General features: G+C 34.4%; 1 protein-coding gene across 3 annotated transcripts in view; it reads right to left on the bottom strand.

Annotated features, from left to right (window-relative positions):
- Window positions 1-19,327: 19,327 nt before the first annotated feature.
- NCAM2 (neural cell adhesion molecule 2) overlaps window positions 19,328-26,803 on the bottom strand; it is a 551,993-nt gene continuing 544,517 nt past the window's right edge. For all 3 annotated transcript variants that reach the window (XM_019017902.4, XM_055374042.2, XM_055374044.2), the window contains exon 18: window positions 19,328-24,825. In XM_019017902.4, coding sequence (XP_018873447.1) covers window positions 24,714-24,825 — 112 coding nt within the window. In that variant the 3' untranslated portion in view covers window positions 19,328-24,713. The remainder of the gene's footprint in view (window positions 24,826-26,803) is intronic.

Below are 26,803 nucleotides of genomic sequence, written 5' to 3'. Positions count from 1 at the left end.
TTGTTGAAGATCGGTTGCCTGTAAGTATTTGGCTTTATTTCTGGTTTCTCTATTCTATTCCATTGGTCTATGTGCCTATTTTTATACCAGTAACGTGCTGTTTTGGTTACTATGGCCTTATAGTATAGTTTGAAGTCAGGTAATGTGATCCCTCCAGATTTGGATTTGATATTTTTGCTTAGTCTTGCTTTGGCTATGTGGGCTCCTTTTTGGTTCCATATGAGTTTTATAATTTTTTTTTCTAGTTCTGTAAAGAATGATGGTGGTATTTTGATGGCAATTGCATTGAATTTGTAGATTGCTTTTGGCAGTACGTTCATTTTCACAATATTGATTCTATCTATGCATGAGCATGAGATGTGTTTCCATTTGTTTGTTTTGTCTATGATTTCTTTCAGCAGTGTTTTGTAGTTTCCCTTGTAGAGTTCTTTAACCTCCTTGGTTAGGTATATTCCTCACTATTCAACCATCGTACTGGAAGTCCTAGCCAGAGCAATAACACAAGAGAAATAAATAAAGGGCATCCAAATTGGTAAAGAGGAAGTTAAACTGTCAGTGTTTGCTGATGATATGATCATATACCTAGAAATCCCTAAAGACTCCTCCAAAAACCTCCCAGAACTGATAAACGAATTTAGCAAAATTTCAGCATACGAACCAGTAGCTCTGCTATACACCACAGTGACCAAGCTGAGAATCAAATCAATAGGCTAACCCCTTTTACAATAGCAGCAAAAAAATAAATTTATTGATTTATTTTTCTTCTTTCATCTTTCTTTTCTTCATTTATTCTTAATAAAGTGACAAACATTATTTATTTCATTTTTATCCATATTGTGTTTTAAACTATGATTCAAACTTCTCACAACCATTACTTTTACATATAATTTTAAGGTACCACTTGTCTATTTCTTTTTATTTATTTATTTATTTATTTTTGAGATGGAGTCTCACTCTGTCACGCAGGCTCTAGTGCAGTGGTGTGATCTCAGGTCACTGCAACCTCTGCCTCTGTATTCAAGTAATTCTCCTGCCTCAGCCTCCCGAGTAGCTGGTATTACAGGCATGTGTCACCACCCTTGGCTAATATTTGTATTTTTAGTAGAGATGGGTTTTCACCATGTTGGCCAGGCTGGTCTCAAACTCCCGACCTCAGGTGATCTGCCCTCCTTGGCCTCCTGAAGTGCTGAGATTTCAGACATGAGCCACTGTGCCCAGCTCATTTATTTTAATTAAAATTTATTTTTCTAGCAAAGCTACATTAAGATTTCTCCAAAATGCAAAATAAATATTCCACTTCATTTTGAAAAACTTCAAGTTTTTCCACTTTAATTATCTCAGTTTATGGCAAGGTAGTTGTAATAATGATGGTTTGATTTCTCTGTAACTGTTTTCTGGCCTATGTTAAGATAAACTGTTCCTTTGGCTGTGTAGAAACTCATGATTTATTTTATATTTTAAAAAATTAACCCAGTTTTGCTTGGATGTCCTAATAATTTTTGTGTCATCTGAATTTCTACTTGTCATTTTCACTGTATTTTATTAATACTTTTGAAAAGTCAGGTTTGTACAATCAATTTTGAATAGTGTTCCATGAAAGGCCAAAGGAGTCTAGAAACAAAAGAACAAGACAGACATATTTAGTTTGTCTGTAAAGGATAGTTCATCTGGGAACTTACAGACAGCGAAACATGATCTTGGGTGGTAGCAAGACAGGTATATCTCCACACTGATACTCGCCAGTACTAAGGGCTATATACCATAGAGGAAAGATATATGTGGTCTGAGCAACACAATTAAAGACAGCCCTCCAGACTAGGTAACAATGCTACATGCCTCTACCCTATATTTATGTGATAACATCAAGTTTGCCTTATTCTTACACTAAGGACAGTGAAAAAATAAAATAGAAATCAGGAAGTATTCACAGGAGTAGGGCTAATCAGAAGTCAACATGGCAGATTAGCATCCAAGTTGGAGTCACTTTTATTTCTATAACTAGTTTCAAAATTTGTATTTTCACTGCTTGTAGGTCACAAAATTTACCTAAATAATGTAAATGAAATAATTTAACTGATCATCTAGAAGAGTATTTTCATTAAAATTGTCTTTAGTAGATAAGATGTCAAAGTGGATTAACGGTGAATGGCCTGGCTGGTTGTGGTGGCTCATGCTTGTAATCCCAGCACTTTTGGAAGCCGAAACAGGTGGATCACTTGAGGTCAGGAGTTCGAGATCAGCTTGTCCAACATGATGAAATCCCATCTCTACTAAAAATTAAAAAATTAGCTGGTGTTGTGGCATGCATCTGTAATCACTACTCGGGAGGCTGAGTCAGGAGAATCACTTGAACTCAGGAGACGGAGGTTGCAGTGAACCAAGATCGCACCACTGAACTCCAGATTGGGTGACAGAGTGAGACTCCATTCAAAAAAACAAAACAAAACAACAACAACAAAAACTAATAGATTCAGCCAGAGAGAGCTTCTCCCACTGAGATAGAGGATACCATCATGCAGAGCAACACACTCTAATCTGTTCTTTGGAAAGAAGGTATTGAAAGTGGAGACAGGAAGAATGAAGACCCCCAGCTGGTGTGGAATCTGGGGACCCTGCATGGGATTGCTGAGCACTATGACCCGTTCCTGACCCTAAGCAGCTCATAGATATTAGGTGAGTAACATAGGCATGGAGAGGCCAAAAAATGAACTTTTTAGATCCTAGATGTGGGAGACCCCACAACCCCCACTAGCTTATAGAAAGAAGTTCCCAGAGAGTTGGAAGAGACTGAATTTCAGCCTATGTGGAGCCCAGGTTTGGCATGGGAACAGCTATAGTGGAGAGTATCCATGAGTATACATCTCTGAATGCTTGCTATGTTGCTTTAGGTGCCTTTAGCCTTTGTTAGATGCTAGACCTGGACAAAGCAGTGGTGTTGTGCTGGTAGGATGGGGTAGTCTAATCTTAGTGTGTCCCCTCCCTGCTGACCTCTCTAAGGGCTCCTGCCTGGCTGCATATGCTTGCAACACAGCCATAGTTTTCCAGTGGCCACTGCCATAGCTTTTTCATTGGCATACTCCTCCTACTCATCAAAGTGCTTTTCCAGATGGACTCCCACAGGCATGCACCGGCTGCAGCCTTCTGGAGCCTGTGAGCACTCACCATTGGCCTCCCCCAGCTGCCTTGCTGGTGTACACATGCATATGAACCCACCACTGACCCACTGAAGTGCTTTAGTCAGCAGCCTCCATTGGAGTTTTCATGCCAGTAGCATGAAAAAACCTCTGCCCTTTCAGTGGAGTAGGTGTTTAACGTCGAGGGGCGAAACAACAAAGCTGTGGGCATGGTCCAAGCCCTGAAGTTTAGAGCATGCAGCCCAGGAGTGCTGAGCCTCCAGAAATGTAGCTGTATTAGTCCATCTTATGCTGCTTATAAAGACATTATTAATGTTTTTATTTATTATTAATTATTAATATTTTAATTATTAATTTTAATTAAAATTAATTATTAATAATTATTAATTATTACCAAGATTGGGTAATTTGTAAAGGAAAGGAGGTTTAATGGACTAACAGTTCCACATGGCTGGGGAGGCCTCACAATCATGGAGGAACATAAGGGAAGAAGAAAGTCATGTCTTACATGGTGGCAGACAAGAGAGTGTGTGCAGGGAAACCACCCTTCATATAACCACCAGATCTCATGAGACTCACTCACTATGACGAGAACAGCATCATCGCAGTAACCACTCCGTGATTCAATTACTTCCCACCCAGTCCCTCCCACAACATGTGGGAATTATGAGTACTACAAATCAAGATGAGATTTGGGTGGGGACCCAGCCAAACTACATCAGAAGCCAATCAATTAAACCTAACTTATACTACAGTCAAACCTTCAAGGGCACCAAACAATATAAAAGCAAAAGCCCCACCCAAATGACAGCAATTTCAAAGATCAAAGGAACATCCAGAGACATAGTCAAGAAAGAATCAGCACAAGAACTCTGGCAACTACAAATATCAATGTCTTTTTGCCTCCAAATGGCTGTAATAGTTCTCCAGGAATGATTCTCAGCCAGTCTGATATGGCTGAAATGGCAGACATAGAATTCAGAATGTGGATAGCAAGGAAGCACATGGAGATATGGGAGAAGCTTCAAATCCAATCTGAGTAACGCTGCAAAAGGATTCAATAATTGAAAGACAACATGACCATTTTAAGATAGAAACCAAATTGAACTTCTGCAAATGAAAAACTCACTACAGAAATTTCAGAATGCTACTGGAAGCATTAATAACAGAACAGACCAAGCTTAAGAAAGAATCTCAGAGCACAAAGACTGTTCCTCCAGTTCAAAGAAAGCAGAAAAAATAAAAAAGAAAGAATTTGAAAATTGAACAAACTTCTAAGAAATATGAGACTGTATAAAGAGGCCAAACCTATGACTCATTGGCATTCCTGAAAGAGAAAGAGAGAGGTGAAACAACTTTAAAAAAAGTATGTGACGATATTGTCTACGAAAATTTCCAAAATACTGCTAGAGAAGTTGACATGCAAATTCAGGAAATTCAGAGAAACACTGCAAGATACTATACAAGATAACAATCCACAAGATACATAATTATTAAATTCTCCAAAGTCAACATAAAAGAAAAAGCCTTAAAGGCAGCTAAAGAGAAAGGCAAGTCACGTATAAAGGGAATCCCATCAGTCTAACAGCACGTCTTTTGGAAGAAGCCTTACAAGCCAGAAGAGATTATGGGCTTCTTTTCAGCATCCTAAAAGAAAATAAATTCCTGCCTAGAATTTCATATCCAGGCGAATGAAGCTTCATAAGGTAAGGAGAAATGAAATGATTTTCAGAAAAGGAAATACTAAGGAAATCCATTACCACCAGAACTGCCTTACAAGAGGTCCTTCAGGTAGCCATAAACATGTAAACAAAAGACCATTAATTGACACCTCAAAAACATACTTAAGTACATAGCCCACTGACACTATAAAACTACTATACAACCTAGTGTACATAATAACAAGCTAAGAACACAATGGCAGAGTCAAATCCTCACATATCAGTGTTAACCTTGAATGTGAATAGGAAAAATGTCCCACCTAAAAGGCACACAGTGGCAAGTAGAATAAAGAAGCAAGACCCAACTTTCTGCTGTCTTCAAGAGATCCACCTCCCATGAAATGACATGCATAGGATCAAAGTAAAGGGACAAAGAAAGATCTAACAAGCAAATGGAACACCAAAAAGAGCAAGTGTTAGACAGATCATCAAGGCAGAAAACTAACAAAGATACTTGGGATCTAAAATTAACACTTGACCAAACTGACCTGATAGGCTTTGACAAAATACTCCATGCACCCTCAAGAAAACATACTTTCTTCCTATCTGCACACAGCAAATACTCTAAGATCTACCATACACTGGTGATAAAACAATTCTCAACAAATCCAAAAAAAACTGAAATCATATCAACCACACTCTCAGACCACAGCAACAAAAATAGACACCAAGGCTGGGTGCAATGGCTCAAGCCTGTAATCACAGCACTTTGGGAGGCTGAGGCAGATAGATCATGAGGTCAGGAGTTCAAGACCAGCCTAGCCAAGATGGTGAAACCCCATCTCTATTAAGATACAAAAAAATTAGCTGGGTGTGGTAGCAGGTGCCTGTAATCCCAGCTACTTGGGAGGCTGAAGCAGAGACTTGCTTAAACCTGGGAGGTGGAGGTTGCAGTGAGCTGAGATTGTGCCACTGCACTCCAACCTCAGCAACAGAGAGAGATTCTGTCTCAAGAAAAAGAAAGAAAGAAACCAATACCAAGATCTCTCAAAATCATACAATGACATGGACATTTAATAACTGTATCCTGAATGAATTTTGGATAAAAAAATGACATTAAGGCAAAAAAAGATTATAACTAATAAAAATACACAATGTAAGTACATCTCTGGGACACAGCTCAAGTACTGTTAAAAGGAAAGTTTATAGTACTAAATGCCTACATCAAGAAATTAGAAAGACTGCAAATTAACAACCTAACATCATACTTAGAGGTGCTAGAAAAACAAGACCAAACAAATCCCAAAGCTAGAAGGAGGAGATAACAAAAATTTGAGCTAAATTAAAACTGAAAAGCAAAAATCCATTCAAAAGATTAATGAAACCAAAAGTTTGGTTTTTTGCAAGAATGGACAAGATTGACAAACCACCAGCTAGATAAATAAAACAAAAAAGGGGGAAGATCCAAACAAACACAATCAGCAGTGACAAAGGGGGCATTCCTACTGACCACACAGAAATCCAAAAAAAAAAAGAAAAAAAAAAAAACCTCAGAGACTATTATAAACAGACACAAGAAAACCTAGAAAAAAATAGATAAATTCCTGGAAACATACAACCTCCCATGATTGAACCAGTAAGAAGTTAAAATCCTGAACACATCAATAATGAATTCCAAAATTGAATCAGTTAAAAAAAACCCTACCAACTAGAATAAGCCACGGACTAGATAGATTCACAGCCAAATTCTACCACATGTATTCAGAAAACCTGGTTCCAATCCTACTGAAATTATTCCAAGAAATCAGGGAGGAGAGACTCCTCCCTAACTTATTCTATGTGACCAGCATTATTCTGATACCAACATCTGGCAGAGACCTAACAAAAAAAGAAAACTGCAGATCAGTATTCATGATGAACAAAGACACAATAATTCTGAACAAAATACCAGGAAATCGAATCCAGCAGCACATCAAAATGCTAGTCCACCACTATCAAGTAGGCTTTATTCCCAGAATGCAAGGTTGGTTAAATATATGCAAATCAATAAATGTGATTCATCACATAAACAGAACTAAAAGCAAAAACTACATAATCATCTCAATAGATGCAGAAAAGCCTTTCAATAAAATTCAATATCACTTTATGTTGAAAATCTACAATAAATTAGTCTCTGAAAGAACATACATCAAAATAATAAGAGATATCTATGACAAACCCACAGCCAACATCTTACTGAATGAGCAAAAAACAAAAGAATTCTCCTTAAAAATTGGAAAAAAAGACGAATGCTCACTGTCAACACTTCCAATCAATAAGTATTAAATTCCTAGCCAGAGTAATTAGTCAAGGTAAATAAATAAAAGGCATCCAAATAGGAAAAGAGAAAGTTGAACTTCCTGCTTACTAATGATAATTTTATACCTGGAAAACCCCATAGTCTGCCCAAAGAATCCTAGAACTAATAAACAACTTCAGTAAATTTCCAGGATATAAAATCAATATGCAAAAATTATTACCATTTCTATACACCAGTAATATCCAAGCTGAAAGTCAAATCAAGAATGCAAACCCATTCACTATAGTAACAGAAATAATAAAATACTGAGGAATACATCTAAGCAAGTAGGTGAAAGATCTCTACAGTGAAAATTATGGTGCACTGCTGCAAGAAATCAGATATGACACACAAAAAAGGAAAAACATTTCATGCTCATGAATAGGAAGAAATAATATTGTTAATATGACCATTGAGCCCAAAGCAATTTACACTTTCAAAGTTATTCCTATCAAACTCCCAATTACATTATTTACATTACTGGAAAAAAAACTATTTTCAAATTCATATAAAACCAAAAAGGAGCCCAAATAGCTAAAGGAATCCTAAGCAAAAAGAACAAAGCCAAAGACATGACACTACCTTACCTCAAACTATATCACAAGGCTACAGAAACCAAAACAGCATGGTACTAGTACAAAAACAGAGACATAGACCAATGGACAAGTCAGAGGACCCAGAAATAAAGCCCCACGTCTACAACCATCTGACTTTTGACAAAATAAACAAGTATTGAGAAAAGGACTTCTTAATAAATGGTACTAGGATGACTGGCTAGCCATATGCAGAAGATTGAAATTGAGCCATACACAAAATATGTACCATACACAGAACATAAACCATACACAAAATCAACTCTACTCACTGGCTTGAGGTGTCCTAAAAACATAGGGAAAGAAAAAAATCAGTTTGAGATGGAATAAAACTTATATGTAAGACTCAAAACTACAAAAACCCTAAAAGAAAACCTAAGAAATATAATTCTGGATATTGGCCTTAGAAAAGATTAGTGATGAAGTCCCCAAAAGCAATTGCAACAAAAGCAAAAACAGAAAAGTGGGGCTTAATTAAACTAAAGAGCTTCTGCATAGCAAAAGAAACTATCAGCAGAGTTAATTGACAACCTACAGGACAGGAGAAAATATTTGCAAAGTATGCATTTGACAAAGGTCTAATACTGAGACTCAGGAACAGAAGCAAATCAATAAGCAAAAAACAAACAACCCCATGTATGAATGGGCAAAGGACTTGAGCAGACACTTCTTAAAAGAAGACATTCATGCGTCCAACAAGCGTGTGAAAAGATCCTCAACATCACTAATCATTAGACACATGCAAATCAAAACCACAATTAAATATCATCTAACACCAGTCAGAATGCCTATTATTAAAATGTCAGAAAATTACTAATGTTGACGTTGTTGTGGAGAAAAGCAATGCTTATACACTGACAGTAGTAATGTAAATTAGTTCAGTCACTGTGGAAAGCAGTTTGGAGATTTCTCAAATCAATTAGAACAGAACTACAATTCAATCCAGTAATCCTATTACCAAGTATACACCCAAACAAATATAACTTGTTGTTTTAGGGCATTCTTGTGATGGTATAAATACCTGAGACTGGGTAATTTATATAGAAAATAGGTTTTATTTTATAAAGAATTTAGAAAGAAATTCTAGGTAATTTATAAAGAAAATAGGCGTATTGGTTCATGCTTTTGCAGGCTGTACAAGCATGGCACCAGCATCTTCTTGGCTTCTAGGGAGACCTCAGTGAGATTTTACTCATGGCAGAAGGCAAAGTGAGAACAGACTCATAACATGGCAAAAGTAGGAACAAAAGAGAGAGAATGGGAGGCACCTAACACTGTTAAACAACCTGATCTTGTGTGAACTCACTCATCACTAAGGAGATTCCATTAAGACATTCTTGCGGGATCTACCTCCTCAATGATCCAAACACCTTCCACTACACCCTACCTCTAACACTGGAGATTACATTTTAACATGGTATTTGGTGGGGATAAAGATACAAACCTTATCAGTTGTTCCACCAAAAAGACACATGCACTCATATTGCAGTGAACTAGGGTATACTGCAATGAACTCAGTCTCATTGCAGCTCTATTCACAATACTAAAGACATGAATTCGACCTAGATGCTCATTGACAGCGGACTGTGTAAATAAAATGTGGTACATATACATCATAAAATACTACAGAGCCGTAGTAAGAATGAAATCATGCCCTTTGCAGAAACATGGATGTAGCTGGAGGATTCATGCTAAATTAAATTAAAGCAGGAACACAATAGCAAATACTGTATTTTTTCACTTATATGTGGGAGGTAAAGGTGGAGTACTCATAGACACCAAAAGAGGAATAGTAGACACCGAGGAGAGTGTAAAAACTATCTATCCGGTACTGCGTTACTAACTCGGTGATGAAATCACTTACACACCAAACCCCAGCAACATGCACTTTACCCATGTAACAAGCCTGCATATGTACCCCCAAATCTAAAATAAAAGTAGAAAAAGAAATACAAAAGAAACGAAATGATACCTTATCCCCCATACTTCATTCATAATGAAGACAACATGAATGAATGAGGTGGATGCAGACCTTATCCCCCATACTTCATTCATAATGAAGACAATATGAATGAATGAGGCGGATGCAGACTCAGCAAAACTGAGTTCTGGTCCTGGGTCATTCACTAGGTGAGTGTATTAGTTCGTTTTCACATTGCTATAAAAATTACCCAAGAGTGGGTAATTTATAAAGAAAAGAGGTTTAATTGACTGGCAGTTCTGCAGGCTATACAGGAAGCACGACTCGGGAGACCTTGGGAGACTTATAACCATGGCAGAAGGTGCAGGGGAAGCAGGCATGTCTTACTTGGCTGGAGAAGGAGGAAGAGAGTGGAGGGGGAGATGCTACATACTTTGTAACAGTTAGATATAGAGAGACCTCACTATCACAATAACAGCAAGGGGGAAATCCGCCACCATGATCCAATCACCTCCTACCCAGCCCTTCCTCCAATACTGGGGATGAAAATTCTACATGAGATTTGGATGGGGACACAAACCCAAACCATATCAGTGAGAAAACCTGAAAAAGCAATGCTGGTAATCTTTCAAAGTAGGCCTTTTACAGAATGCCCCTTAAAAATATATACATAGTGCACACAAGGTCTAGGCTCAGTATCAATTAGTACAGAATTATTAACAAGACTCAATAAACCTTATCTTTTTCATATGTAAAACCAAAGCCCTTTTGAGCTCTAACCTTTCACTACTCTGTAATAAAACAGCATCTACATACAGGCATCTACATTTCCCCATGGAAAAATACAAATATATATTCATTTTAGTGTGCCTTTGGGAAAATAAAGATATCAAAGTGGTACAACTTAAACAACAGATTATGTAAATATTTTGAAGTATATTTCATCAGTTACTCTTAGTTGTTTGGATTTTTATATATAAAAATTAAAATGCACTACATGAATAATTTTATGTCTTCAGAGTAAAATGCATATTTTTTTCAGAGAAATTACTATTTGACCTTATCAATTGTTCACAGAACAAATGTTGTTATACTTTACTAATGCAATAAGACTGTGAGTTGCATTTCAACTGGTTTATTGAGGCACATTTGATAAACAATAAACTGCACAAGTTTATGTACACAATATGATCAGTTTTACCAGATGTACACATCTGTGAAAGTAACAAAACAATCAAGATAATGAGCATATCTATTATCCCCAAGTTGTTTTGTAGCACTTTCAAATCTCTCTCTCCTACCACATCCCGTTTTACCCATGGCCAGAAAAATACTGATCATCTTTATTTTATTTTCTGTTATTTTGACTTTTCTAGATTGTGTGTGTGTGTGTGTGTGTGTGTGTGTGTGTGTGTGGTGCGGGTGTGTATGTTTAATAAATGGGATCATAAAACGCATGGTCTTTTGTTTCTGGCTTTTTTCATATAGACAAATAATTCTGAGAATCATTTATATTGTTCATAGCAATAGTTCATTTCTATTGTTGGTAGCTGTTATAGTGGCTATTGTAATATCACACAAAAAGTAAATTTTAGAGCAGAGCATTTTACCTAAAATAAATAGGATCTTTTTATAGTAATAAAGGAGCTGATTCATCAAGAGGCCATGACAATCTGAAACATTTCTATATCTGATAATGAACTTCAAGTAAAATCAGGAAAAAGCAATAGAATTGCAAGGAGAACTAGAAAAGTTCTTTATTATAGTTGCAGATATTGACACCACTCTGAATAGTAGATAGAACCATGAGACAGGAAATTAGTAAGGATATTGAACACATAAATAGCATTATTAGCCACAGTGACATAATTAACATTCATAGAACACTCAATCTAACGGCACCAAAAACCACATTCTTTGCTAGTTTCTATGGAACATTTGCCAAGATAGATTGTATTCTGACTATTGAAATGTATTCAAGTCCTACAAAGTATGCTCTTGGAACATAATTTGTTTATTCACTCACCTATTAATGTGCAATTGAAAATAATAAATGTTTCTCAATTTATAAGAGATAGAATATTTTAGGATCTGAATATTGTTAAATAATTTGAAATCCTCAAGAAACATGGATTATTATAAACGTGTATGTTTCAATCAGTGAAACATGTATATTTCAAACACATAAATGCATATATTTCAATCAGTATGCATGTTTCAAAGACACATTCAATAATATGTGTATTCCAACACACAAATTATAAATACATGTATTTAAAATACACGTTGAAATATGTGTGTTTCAATCAGAAATTATATATATGCTTATATATATTTCAATTAACAAAAAATAGCTTTTTGTTAATTGTAGGAGACATAACAGAAACTGTAAACAAGGTAGCCATTTCTCTTAAGCATGATTGTCTTTTATTTAAAATTAATTTATTTTCTACCTTTTTGGCTGAAGAATTAAGTTTTGAAAGTTTCTGATCATTTTGGTGTGAAAACAAGGTAGGTGATTATCTAAATCAATTTTATTTGAGGTTAAGGGATTCTCTCTAAATCGCAATGCCCAAAAATATATTCTATAAAATTTTTCTTATATTTTTAGACTATACATATTTTATTTTTTATACTTAAATATACAGTAATTAGGCATAATCTTACAATGGTATAGCTGATTGTTGTAATGTTTCCTTATTGCAAAGTCTGAAGAGTGTAACTCAAGGTTTAGTTTATCTGGGAACCCAGACTAACACAAATTTCAGTACCAAGAAAGGTTCTAGAGGAAAATAATTTTGAGAATGAGTTTTAAAATTTATACCGGGGGTTCCAGAATAGGCTTTCTAATCCAATTAGATTTAAAGATACAAATGTCTTTATTTCCAGTAATGTAAAGAGCACTGATAGTCCACGTCGTGAACTCTTTATAGAGGTATGAAAACTGTCTGTAATATATACTACTAATCAACCAAATGCAAAAAGTAAGGAGATGGATGACTGTATATGACACCTTCAAACATTTTTGGAAAACTAACAAATATAATAACATGGGTTAGTTCTCTCTAATGTTACTGGACAAAGTAGGAGAATAAAAAATGAGCTCAGACATTTGAGTCCTCAGCTCAAGCATCAAGTAAACAACTTAAGACATTCAATGTATACCCAGAAGGAGAATCTTATTTCCTGTAGTCACAGGGCTGAAATTGCTGAATATCAAACTCAAAACCTCATCCTGTGACTGGCTGAAGTACAATGCAAGTCAAAGGCCCAGTCTTGCATTTTGTCTCTTCTTAAAGTTAGGACGATTATGGTGGGAAAGACCAAGTGAAAGCCATTATCACTACCTTTACCTGGGAAAATAGTAAGTCACAAGCAATATCATATTCCTGGAAGAACTGCGGAGTTTTGTGCCACCATCAAGGATTTAAAGGTTGCAGGGGCGGTAATTCTAACATTATTTTTCAACTCACCTATTTGACTTTTGCAGAAGACCCGTGAATCTTGAAGAATGACAGCAGATTATCATAAGCTTAATCAGGTGGTAACTCAAATTGCAGATGCCATTGGAGTTTTTATTTCATTGCTTGGGCAAATTAACACATCCCTTGATATGTGATATGCAGTTACTGATACAGCAAATGCCCTTTTCTCCAACCCTGTTTATCCACCAGACGTAATTCATTTTCAGCTAGCAAAGCCAGAACTTTACCTTCACTGTCTTGCCTCAGGGTATAAAAACTCTCCAGCTTTATAACATAATTTGGCTTGCAGGGATCTTCATCCTCTTTTCCTTCTGCAAGATATCACACAGACCCATTACATTGATGACATTTTACTAATTGGATCTAGTGAGAAAGAAGTAGCCGCTATTCAGACTCATTGATAAGAATTTTACATGTTAAAAGATGAGAAATAAATGTTACTAAAATCCAGAATTCTGTATCTAACAAATTTGTGGACGTCCACTGGGAGGAGAAATGTTAAGGTATATCTTAAAGTGATGAATGAGTTGTTGCACCTGGTGTCTCCCACAACAAATAAAGAGGCACAATGCCTAGTGGGCTTCCTTAGATTGTGAATGCAACACAATCCACAGTTTAGTATGTTACTTCAGCCCATTTAAATAGGACCTCAAAAAGCTGCTGGTTTTTTGTAGGGCTTAGAACAAAAGAAAGACAGGTCCAGGCTCTGGGCAAGCTGTTCGGCCACATGAGCCATATGATCCAGCAGATTCAACAGTACTTGAAATGTCAGTGGCAGATAGGGATATTTTTTGGAGACTTTGGCAGGACTCTATAAAGACAGTCACAGCATGAGCTTTTAGGATTTTAGAGCAAGACCCTGGCATTATCTGAAGATAGCTATTCTTCTATCGAGAAACAGCTTTTGGCCCAAAACTGGGTCTTAGTAGAGGCTTAATACTCACCCATGGGCAACCAATGGGTGAGTATCAGTAGGGGTTTCCTCTAGAGAACCCCAACTAATACAGTGACTGACTTCAACACACCAGGAAGGTAGGGAAAAAAAATATAAAATCAAACCAAGTCAATTCGAAGAATTACCAGATAAAATAAAGTGGGATTCTCTTAGTCATTATATTTTGCAGCGGTTTGTTATGTAGACAGTGGAGGGCAAGATAATGGTACCCCAAAGGATGTCCTATTTACTGAAAGCTGCAAATATATCATCTTACATGGAATGAAATGACTTTTTAGGCCAGGGGAGGTGGCTCACGCCTGTGGTCCCAGCACTTTGGGAGGCTGAGGCGGGTGGGTTATCTGAGGTCAGGAGTTTGAGACCAGCCTGGCCAACATGCTGAAACCCTATCTCTAGTAGAGATACAAAAATTAGCTGGGCATGGTGGTGCACACCCGTAGTACCAGCTACTTGGGAGGCTGAGGCAGGAGAATCATTTGAGCCTGGGAGGCAGAAGCTGCAGTGGGCCGAGATTGCGTCACTGCTATCCAGTCTGGGCTATGGAACAAGACTCCATGTTAACAAACAAACAAACAAACAAACAAAAAAACCACCACCACCACCAAAAAAAAAAAAAACAGTTTGTAGATGTAACTAAGGACAAGAGAGGGGAAGATTATGAGATTATGCTGGACTATCAAGGTAGACCCAATGTGATCACAAAGCTCCTGAAAAGAAAATAAGGAATCAGGGAGTCTGAGTCAGAGAAGGAGGTGTGTTGATGAAAGCAAGGCTCAGGGTAAGGCAATTGCTGGCCTGGAAGATGGAAGAGGATCATGAGTCAAAGAACGCAGGCAGACTCTAGAAGCCTTTAAAGTAATGTAATACTGCTGACATTATGATTTTAGCCCAGTGAAGTCCATATCAGAGTTTGACCTCTAGAACTGTAAAATAATACATTTTGTGGTCTTTTTAAAGCCACTAACTTCATTGTAATTTCTTACAGTAGCAAGAGGAAACTAACACACAGGCATAGATAAGTGGAACCGAAACTGGTAACTGCAAGTGGGCTCTTATTATAACAAAACGATATCACTTCTGTCATCAGCTTTGTGATTATATGGGAGATAAAGGCCTAAATGGAGGAAGGAAGACTGTTAGTGAAGTCTCTTAGAGCAGTGAGAAAATTGCTGTTAGGGACTGGAGACAAAGAAAACCGTGTTTGCAGATATTTAGGAAAATTGTTGCCTATGATAAATTGGAAAACAGAAAATGTACCTAATGTGTTTGTGAATGTGACTAAGGAGATTTCAAGGCAGCATATTGAAAGTGCTAATTGTCTTTTTTTTTCTTCTCAAGTATGATAGAGTGTTGCAGGAGACATACGTGCTAAAGAGATATATGCTCAATTTTCAAGCAGCATTCAGAGGATTATTTCTTACAAAAGACTTGTTCTCTCTTTCCCACACTTTCTAGCTGTCAAAAGTTTCTCAAAAGTGAATAAATGTCATAGAGGCAAAGATCAAAGTCTGGGTATTGTCAGTAAAACATAGTTTGGGGATAAAAAAAAATCAAGGGTGTCCTTTGTTAGATCACATGGGAATGTAAGGCCGTGCCTTATAGGCTTTTATAACTGGATAAATGGGCTTTTTAAATTGATAAGGGAATCATATAATAAGATCCCCCTTTGCAGCCCCACAGAGAAGGAACTATCTTGAAAACATTCCTAAGTGTGGTTCTTGTCTAATGTAGTAGACTATAATTTGATACATTTACACATACGTATATATATATACGTATGTGTAAATATAAACATGTTTATATATACATATACATGTTTATATGTGTGTGTCTATCTATCTAGAACTCCCACTGTTTTAAAAAAGTTGTATCAGCTTGAATTTAATGGGACTTAAGAAGTTTAAATGAATATAGTTTTCTAGGCAGTAAATATATCTGGCCAAGAAACAAGCCAAGAAATTTACCCAGCTATAATCACGTACTCTTTCCTGTAGAAAAGTAGGAATATCTCAAAGAGTGACCCTAACAATACGAAGAACAATATAGATAGTTATCTTACCCTTGGAATGGAATCAAACCCTAATTAAGGAAAATTCCCTGTGCTGATGGTGGGGGGCAGTGAGCGATGGAATTGGTAATTTTTTTTTCTGACTGGATCTCAAAATTTCTACAGACACGTAACTGTCAAACGTCTCCAATTCCTTCCCTATTATTTGAATTGCCGTGTCTATTGTTATATCCTGCTCCTGCCTTATAATTATCTGTAGAGTTTTCCAGAAGGAGTTACATTATCTTTTTAGTGGACAGAACTCTGCACTGAAGAATTGAACCCAGGTGTAATCCCTGAGATGCTATGATCACCTGGGATTAACTTAGTCAAATAAATTCTAAAATTCAAATCTTATCATGATAACACAATAATATACATTGAAAGTTTCAGGAAGGGTTTGAGTGAGTTTAGCATGTGGAAAAGATGTGAAACATTAGGAGACATAAGGAATATTGAGCTACATTGTAACACTAATTGTGCTCAGTGCATTATGCCCTTGTTTACACCCTCTATGCAAACACATTGACTGTGTGCTTATCCATATGATTTAATGTGACTGACTGAACATCACAAGCATGATGCAAATAGAGGCTTGGGAAGCATTTGCATATTGGGACTTCCATTTGGAAGGTTGCCTTTTAGAAGCTGGTAGCCACTTAAGGGAGCTCAGCTACATCATATGTTGCAAAATAATTGCCAAATTTATTCAAATCAATATGTGAAAACATAAAAAATAATATATTGTTAATGTTTTAAGTCACTACTACATTTCAATTTGTTATTCAGTAATAGGTTACTGTCTAACATAACTTACTCTGAGAATCAATGTTGAAATATGGCAGATATAAAGATACTCATTGCTACTGTTTATTGGTATTTTCTATGTGGTAGACATTGCATGAAGAACTTCGTAAATATGATCTCAATAAATCTTTAAATCATCTCCTGAAGATGAATATTATTTACTTTAGGATAACAATTTTATACATGAGGAAATAAAGGTGTAAATTTTTATCTAAATTTATCACATTCAGAGCTAGTAATAGGTAATACAATTGGGGTGTGAACCTAGGTTTATTCTAATTCTAATATCTCGGTTCTCATCTGTTTTTCAATATTACTCCAAGGATCCCAGTTTTGCATCCTGGTTGCAAAGACGTAGTAAATTCTTTTCTCTTCTGCTGAGTAAATGTGAGGATCTCTTGGTTTCTGAATTGGTGAAAATTTTATTTATGCTTTTCAGAGAGTACTTCCCTTATAATTAGTAGGGGACCTTCACATAGTCAAACCTAGTGCTAAAGCTTCCTCAAACAGCATTGAATAAACCCTGGATGTGTGTTGCATCCTCTCTGTGGGTTCAGTCTGTGTCCTTGCTTACAAACTAGATGCCTATTTCCTTCTCTTCAGCCAATGCTTCCCAACACAAAGAAAATTGCAACTTCCTTCAAAAACTCTATTTTCAAAAATGACTCTTCCAAGATAATTGGTATTTGCTTCATCTCCAGATGTGATGGTATACAAATGTTTTGGACTGAGTTTTGGTAAATATCCTTTTCTTTATATATCTCAAACTTCTCAGGCCAGTTTCTGACATTGGTCATGATTGAGATAGATGAAAGAAAGATGAGAGAAGTAGGAAGTGTGGAAACTGGAGGTGGAATTGGAAAGGTTGATGTAAATTAAAATAATCAAGTTAATCTTGTTTTCCAAATATGAAGACATTTAAATACTAGAAATATCTGACTTTACAGCCCATATATTAATAAAAATCTAAATTAAAGACTAAATTAAGGTGTAATACATTTTATATTATTATAATGGCCACTCTACCAAAAAATAAAATGCAAAAGGCTATCTATGGAAGATGTTAAGTTATCCAGAAAAGGTAAAATACACAAATGTATGCGTTCTATTAAAGGACAAGTTTATGCCAAAGATGAGTACATATATGACACCTCATATAAAATATAAAATAATATTTATATTTTGAGAACATTTTGTGTATTAAAAACTCATGTTAAAAAAGAAATTTAAAATGCTGAGGCCATATATGGCATGAAACTTAGGAGAAATATGTTCATTATTTAATGTATAATAAAGAGAATTTGTATTTAGGCAGTGCCTTGGGTTAGAAAAAATGTAGAAGAAATTCTCTAAAATATTATCAGGGTTACCTGCACAATTTCCAAAATACATCAGAGACTTAATTTTGGCTTCTTTCATGAGGCATAGTTTGTATTTTATTTTAATTGTCTTTATAATAAACATAGAATACTGAAATACCAAGCACAATATATATTTTTCTTCACTTTTCAAAGTGTTTGATGTTATTTTTATTCTATATGTGTATGTATTTTGAGGTATTTGTAAAGCTTACATTGAAAATTGCCCCCTTGTGAAAAGTTGGCACTCAGATTTTTAGTTTTTAAGAGTAAGTCACATTTATACTAGTTTTAAAAAATGAAAACTACTTGTGAAATCGTGTGAAATGATTAGCTTTGAAACAGAAGTTAATACTAGACTATCATTCAATATGTTTCAATGTTTATACTCTCTTTTAAAGAATGGTTGTTTGCTGTTAACTTGTGACAATGCTCTGGTTCCACAGTTGTTTACATTTTGACTGGCTTGTTCCAAACTTATTTTTCCTTCAAGTCTTTTTATTATTAAGTGCATTATTTTGCAGAATATGATGCTGTTGGGGAATGCATACATTGTGTTAAAGCATAACTGCTATATTTAGTTCGTTGCCTAGCATTTATAAATTGATCAACACAATTTGGTAAATGAAAAAATAAGTGTCTCTAATCCATTGGACCTCAAATTTTAGCGTGCATCAGAATCATCAGAAATTCTTATTGAAACACAAATTACCATGGCCCTCTCCTACAACCTTCTGATTTATCAAATCTCTGGTGAGGTCTAGAAATTTACAATTCGAACAAGTTCCCAGGTAATGCTGCTCTAGGGGGTCACATTTTGAGAACCACTGCTCTAAACCAACTGTTTATTCATTAATTCTCTGAGCTCTGCTCAGTGTAGAAGCCAAAAGATTGTAACTCATTGAGAGATAAGATGGCAGAAAGCATTCTCTTCTTTAGAATATCTAGATATATGTTTGGAAATTTCTTAACACAGAAGTATTTGAAAAGCCATAAGCTTGCTCACTGCAGAAATGTTATTCAAAATAAACATAAAATGCAACACTTTATTAAAGTAAAAGTATCTTTACTATTAATATACAAATGGTGAAGTGTGACAAGTTTGATATACTGTAAGCCATACTTTCAATGTCTCTCATAAATACAAAACTTCAACATTTGCAGTATAATTTTTACAGTTTAGACATATATATACAGCATTTCATTGGGACATACCATATTGAAACAATAAGAAAACGTTGTGGTAGCTAACTTAAGAATATAGAATTTGAATGGAATATATAAATTAAAGAAAATAAAAGATAGTATGTTTCAGTACATACTGAGCACAGCATACAGTTCACATACCAAAAAAGTTTTTTTTTTAAAAAAAACCTTTATTTCTAACTTCACATATTTCTAACAGGGTTTAGAGGCAAATGCTAAACCATGAATATTTCTTTAAGAGTTGGAACAAGTAGGTTTGTTCTTAATAGTATCGTTTCTTTTATAGTATGCATGTTGTTCTCTAAAAAAACTATTTGCAAAATTAAATCATAGATTCTATCTCTGTTAACTTTCTCCTCTGTGTTACACTGTTTTCTCCTTCGCATCAGTGTAATCGGCCATAATTTTTATCTAAGCAACGTTCCTAGTCCCTGGTCTAGCACTTCTCAAAGTCAGGTCCTTCTTAGCTATTCCAAATATAGCAATTCAGTTTGCCTTTCTAGATCCACTCATTTCTTTGTTTCTCTACTCTCCTATGTCGGGTTGTGATTTGAAATTCTCCAACAGTGATGGTTTTGCTTACTCTCTTTCATGGGAGGCTAAAAACAGATGCCAAAAGATTCATGTTTTCATTTCAGAAAAGAAAAAAATAAGTAGCAATATTTAAATTTACATGAGCAATAATTCTGAATGTTGTGTGGCCAGAATCTCAAAAATTGTATAAAATGAAAATTTAAAGAGGTAATAACAAATAATATATTTATGTTATAGATAAAATCCTAAATAAACTATTTTTCTAAGACTATTAAGTGTGTTATCAAATAAATATTTAGCATTATGTATAATATAAAATTATTTGCCTTTATATGAGAGGATATGATTAATCTATTCGCATTCTTGTATAACTGTAAATAGCTGCATCTACATGGGTAAATTCAATTTTTCAAAAAGGAAGGATGGGAGCTGGAAGAAAATTATGTTTGTTCAGCAACTGCTATATGTGGGTCTTTTTAAATTTCTCATTTGGACATAAAATTGTTTCATCTTAAGACATTATTAAGTCCGTGAATAAAATACTTTCTTGAAAATTTTACCTTCTAAGATGAAGTATTTCATTTCTGCGACATCCATAATTTAATTTTAGCCTATGTTGATACATCCATATGCAATTTCAATGTGAGTGACTAAGTATTAATTCTTCAAAGGGTTAATAAACAGATGCAAATATTTTCTCTCTAAAGATAAATAATGCTAACAAACTTATTGTTAAAAATATATCCAGATACAAAGTTTGTTGAATAAGCACATTATGTGATAATGATTATGAGTATGAGCATGAAAAAACTTCATGGGGGATTTAAGTTGAATGTTTACCTTATTTTCTGTGAAAAAGAACATTGGGAACCTCATAAATAATTATAATATGCTATTCCAATATTTCCTAAATTAACTAATGGAAAATATTATTTCTACTACTTGAACTGTACATATTTTCATCAGCGATAATCTTATTGCCAAAAATAAAGGTTGATTTATTATTTGAAATAAAAAATATATATAAATGGAATAATGAAGACCCAAGAAACACCATAGTAATTTGCTTGATTTTCAAAAGTTATCTGTTGTCTTTGTCTTACAACTGGCAAAATTTAATTTCAACAATATCTAGAATGTATTTATTGTTTAGAAAAACGATACAGAACAGATTAAGAATATTTCATGTGTGTGTATAAAAAGAATTGTTTTGACATGAATTAAAGTAAATTATACAGTATAGTTTATTATATTTAAATTTTATATTCAAGGTAAAGTAGTTTGAATTGAACTTATTTACTGACTGTAAATAAGACAGCATCATTTGAGTATCTCAAATCTAAGCGAAATATACTAGTAATAATGTTAATTGTAGTTTTTTCTTTTAATAAAGCAGACTGTCATGCTAATTAAAAGGCACAGATACATCTTAATTATTTAAAATAAGAAGCATAAACAAAGGTATGATCATAAAGTTACAATTAATTGTTGGCACACAAATAAATAATTTGATTAATAAAATCTATTTATATAAATATTTAATTCAAAGACTAAGATCCATATGAAGTGTGCTGGATCAAATAGCCTTTGAAAAATGCTTTTATAGTTATTAATATTAAAAATAAAAGAAAACAAGAAACATTAATGTTAGACATTAGTATCAATAGAATGGCAATGTCTTAGCCCACAAAAATAATAAATAAATCTTTAAAAATACAATTCTTAATTAAATTCCTTTGACAATCATTGTAAAATATGTTGACACATTAATTTGTGTCAAAATTCTGATATTACTCTTTCCTCTTATATGTTGTTGAATACAGATTGTCACTGCCTAATTGCACCTAACCTATCAAGAAATACCAAGTTTTAGGTGATATCTTTGCCTCTTGGTTTAAAATATCATAGGGTTCAAATTATTTTAACAGTACTTATATTCAGTCAATTCTTTTGACACTTTATACTAATATTTAAGAGTACTCTCAGACAATAAAAATAACATTTATATGGTTATATGTATATGTTTAATCTAGAATAAGAATGAAACAGGTTATTTCAGTTCTACTCATATTTTACAATTTACTACAAGCCATCTTTTATTTTGAAATTTTTATAAATCATTTGGAGCATTCCATTGAAATATTAAAAAAAATACTTTATCACAGTATTGCCTTGCTTTAGCATGGCATGGATTTCAAGGACAAGAGGTAAGGACCACCTGGGCAACTGAAACAGTGCACTTGAAATAGTCTGAATATAATTAGCTTCAGATTATCTGTTAATTTCAGATCATTATTCCACATGAGTGGCAGGAAATTTAACATCATATATATATATGTATATATATATGTGTATATATATGTGTATATATATATGAAATACATGTCAATTTCTTTACAAGGAAAATCTGAATAAATGAGAGAAACAGAAATGTCAAATTGAGAAAACACAAAAATAGCTTGTTATTTATTATGATTTCTGCACTCTTGAAGTAAAGCACGAATATAACAATAGTAAACATGCGAAATGACTTTCTCAGTCATCGTATTTCTTTCACCATCATTAGTTTAAAACCATGTGGCCCTATTTAGAAATAATTAGCATTCATGGCTATTGCTTCATGGACACTTTACTAAGCTTGTACACTTTGCACAAACAAACTAATTCAAGTATTTTGACTAGTTTTAGTACACTGGTACAAAACAAAACAAACAACAAAATAAAACACAGCAAAGTAAAGCAAACTGGATGATCAGACAAACGTAAATCAAATATGAACAGTCAAATCTGTCAAAGACCAGTTGGATAATCAAGTCAGTTAAAATGACCTAACTGCTTTGTTTGTTTAGACACTACTCAAATTCTTAGGTAGGCACAAGAATTCTGTTCTTTTCTTCAGAATATGCCAGACAGGAACGCAAGGAGGGATTCCCGCATTTAACCTTGCAATTTATGGCAAAGACACTGCGACGATTTGGTGCCTTCAAATGAAGATGGTCATATTCTGTCCTGCTGTAGCCAGAAAAGTGATGAATTATATAAAAGTATTTAGTTTTCTCTCCTTGGCTGAGTTTCAAGCACTTTGTAAATAAAAATATTCATGAGTTGCCTTAATTTTACATTTAATAATCATCAGGTTATCTCTACAGAGAGACACACCCAGAGCAGGTTTCTGCAATGTTAAAATTGCTCCAATATTCCTTTGGAACGCATTCCCTGTCCTGTCACTATCTGAGCTATAATACCACCTGAAACACCAAAGGTTCTGAATGTTACAGGGCCTAAGGAAACCTTTGGCTCTCAAGGTTAATAAACCTGCTCCCACATGGTATGTATGTTTATAATCATAAATACTTTTTTAAACCTTACATATAAGTTAATTCATGTGTCACTCTATTACCTCTGGGAGCTTGCATAGCTTGGAAGTAAAGAAGCATTTTATTCTGGTATAACCCTAACAAAAGATATTAGAAAGTTTGTGTTGAATACTTAAGGAATTTCTTCAACCAAAGTTGTTTATCAAAATCTTAAAATGACTTCTAGCTAGAACATCCAGAATAGAACACATAGTGGCATTTAATTGTTTATCATTTATTCTTTTATGGCACATTAAAATGTTAAATAATTTCTTCTTAATTTAGTCAACCTTAAAATTTTTATTAGCCAATTATATTTAATGGTGAACCTATAACAGTGGTAAAATTAGTTCTTAAAGATTATATAAAACCATGGGCTAAAAATATATCTGAGGATATGATTTGAAGTATTTGAATACTAAAGACTTGTTTTTTGATAAATTATTTTAAAAATAAATGATAATCACATATTTATAAATATATCAAGACACCATATTGATATTGTTCCCATTTCAATTTACTTTATTTGAAGCTGAGGGCAGAAATCAATATTATTTCACTTGCAATACACTTTTTTTTTGTATAATCCATTGTGAATGAATAGGACATATATAAAGAGATAGAGATTTAGAAAGTCTTTCTAATCTAATTTTATATACAACTAATATTCTTTCAAATGGGTAACAATTTTGATCTGGCACTTCAGTCTATCAAAAATCAATGTTGAAAATGCACTGAATCATAACTTGAAATGAGTTCTCCAAAGTTTTCAATTTTTAATATCTGCTAAAGATAACTGGCTCTTTGAAGCCTACGTTCCCTGAAATTCCCCTGATAAAATGAGTAACCATTATTAAGCGCCTTCATCTTGAAGTTGAAAGCCACTTTAAGAATCTGTTTGCCCAGAATAGGACTCATACACATGCAGGGCCTTCTTACACATGTAGCTCACGTTTTTTTTCCTTAACCCCTATATTTGTTGGTGGTATTAAATATAGTTCTTAATAAATAGAGCACTTTAGCCACATAATAAATTCCAGTACTTCAGTCATAGAATCAAATTGAATACCAAAGTGTTGGTGCCAGTCAGTCTTGATATTGAAATTCTTAACAAAATTAACAGCAACAGCAACAACAACAACAATAACAAAAGGGAATGGATCATGGGCAGGAGTATTTGATCATATGTATATGTGTACAAGCTATTCCAAGCTAGAAGTTTCCCAAGAAATTAAGGTCAATGGAATAGTTTTGGTCATAGGGTCACTGCAATCCAAATACTCTTCGTAGTGTTGTTCAAGCCCCTGTAATATTGTTGTTATGCTTTGCTGTCGTCTTCTTTTGATTGAATGATGTCGTTAGAAACTTTAATTTCTATAGTTTCTGGATTTAGAGCTTCTTTCCCATTTTCTTCCTTTAAAGGCAATTTTCTGGAAGATAAAAAATAATAAGCTTCATTTTCTGAGGTATTTAAGGAGACATACCTTAACATTTAAGTTACTGTTTTGTAAGGAAAATATGCTCCAATAATATGCTAATATTTTATATATGCTAAATAAGTTACTATTTTGTAGAGAAAACGTGCTACAATAATTAGAAAGGAAAAATTAAATTTATTAACATAATATAAAATAGATTTTAAAAGATCTAAAAGAGAGTAAAAACAATTACTTGGCCTTTTAAAAATGTAATACAGAATGATGAATGAAACAATATATTTGTAGATATAGATGCACCAAATTGTTCATTATAGGGTGGCTTAGATTTGGTAACTAGTTGTTGATCTCCAAAATATAATTACATGTTATGGAAGGTAAAATGCCAAAATATTTTTAAATGTCAATGATATGATTTATTAGCACTACATTTTCTCCAGTGAAAACAATTAATAATTGTTGCCATATTCTGTTACATAAAATTCAGAAACCAGGCTGGGCGTGGTGGCTCATGCTTGTAATCCTAGCACTTTGGGATGCTGAGGCGGGTGGATCACTTGAGGTCAGGAGTTCAAGACCAGCCTGGCCAACACGGTGAAACCAGGTATCTACTAAAATTACAAAAAATAGACGGAAATCACTTGAACCGGGAGGTGGAGATTGCAGTGAGCTGAGATCATGCCATTGCACTTCAGCCTGGGCAACAGAGCAAGACTCCATCTCAAATAATAATAATAGTTATTAAAATAAAATAAAATAAAATTCAGAAACTAAGTGAATTAACAATATTCCTTAGAACTTAATGCAAATGAACATATTTTAGGACTTGCTCACTTTTTAGTATTTATTGTATATGTTTTCTTTTGTCTCTTTTCACATTGTTTTTCTTGTCACTTTTATGTCACTTTGCAACACAGATTTTGAGTTGTTTGCAATTGCAACTTATGAAGCAATTACAACTTTATTTCTTAATATCAAGACAGCGTCATAAACCCTACTTCGATGCCAATGAACTGTGCTTTCTAGATTTTCCTAAAACTTACAAATTCAATTGTTTACCATTGTGTACACGACATTTGGAGATGAGTTTTTCTCCCTTAACAACATACTTTTTCCACATCAAGAAAATTAAGTTAGAAATAGTATTCCAGGCCAGGCGCAGTGGCTCACGCCTCTAATCCCAGCACTTTGGGAGGCCAAGGCGGGCGGATCACATGAGGTCAGGAGTTCGAGACCGGCCTGACCAACATGGAGAAAGCCTGTCTTTACTAAAAATACCAAATTAGCCTGGTGTGGCAGCGTGTGCCTGTAATCCCAGCTATTCGGGAGGCTGAGACAGGAGAATTGCTTGAACCTGGGAGGTGGAGGTTGAGGTGAGCTGAGATTGCGCCATTGCACTCCAGCCTGGGCAACAAGAGCGAAACTAGTCTCGAGAAAAAAAAAGAAAAAAAAAGAAAGAAATAGTATTCCAATCCATCTCTGTGACTTTAACCTTACCTTGTTATAATGGAGTGAAAGTTACAATGCTAGTTCATCTGGGATTTATTTGTAATTTATTTTATATTTTTGAATGAGAAGGGTAAAACATATTCTGCAGAACAAAGCTATCAGAACTAATCAAAGGAAGTAATAGGCAAAAACTAGTAATATCCATTGCTGGGAATGAAACAAACATTAAAAAACATTGTACCAATGAGAGCAGGCTATTTTATATATGTTATAAATAGTGCAGTCTCAGTTATTCCTTTTTAGCATTCACAAGCACTGAAAATATTGACAATACAAGGTCATAAAAGCAATGTGTCACCTCAAGCATCAAACTGTAGAGAAAGAGTTCTGATTAGAGTTCTGATAGTAAGTTTTGCATTAATACTTAATATATCTCTTACTCATGAAATATATATTAAGTTTTTAATGACCCAGTGCTTTCACCAAATTGATAGTTTGTTTCTGGGTATAGAATTTCTCACCA

The sequence above is a fragment of the Gorilla gorilla genome, chromosome 22 (assembly GCF_029281585.2).
Source record: "Gorilla gorilla gorilla isolate KB3781 chromosome 22, NHGRI_mGorGor1-v2.1_pri, whole genome shotgun sequence".
NCBI classification, from domain to species: domain Eukaryota; kingdom Metazoa; phylum Chordata; class Mammalia; order Primates; family Hominidae; genus Gorilla; species Gorilla gorilla.
The sequence above is the reverse complement of the archived record's forward strand: the minus strand, read 5'-3'. Positions and strand labels throughout refer to the sequence as shown.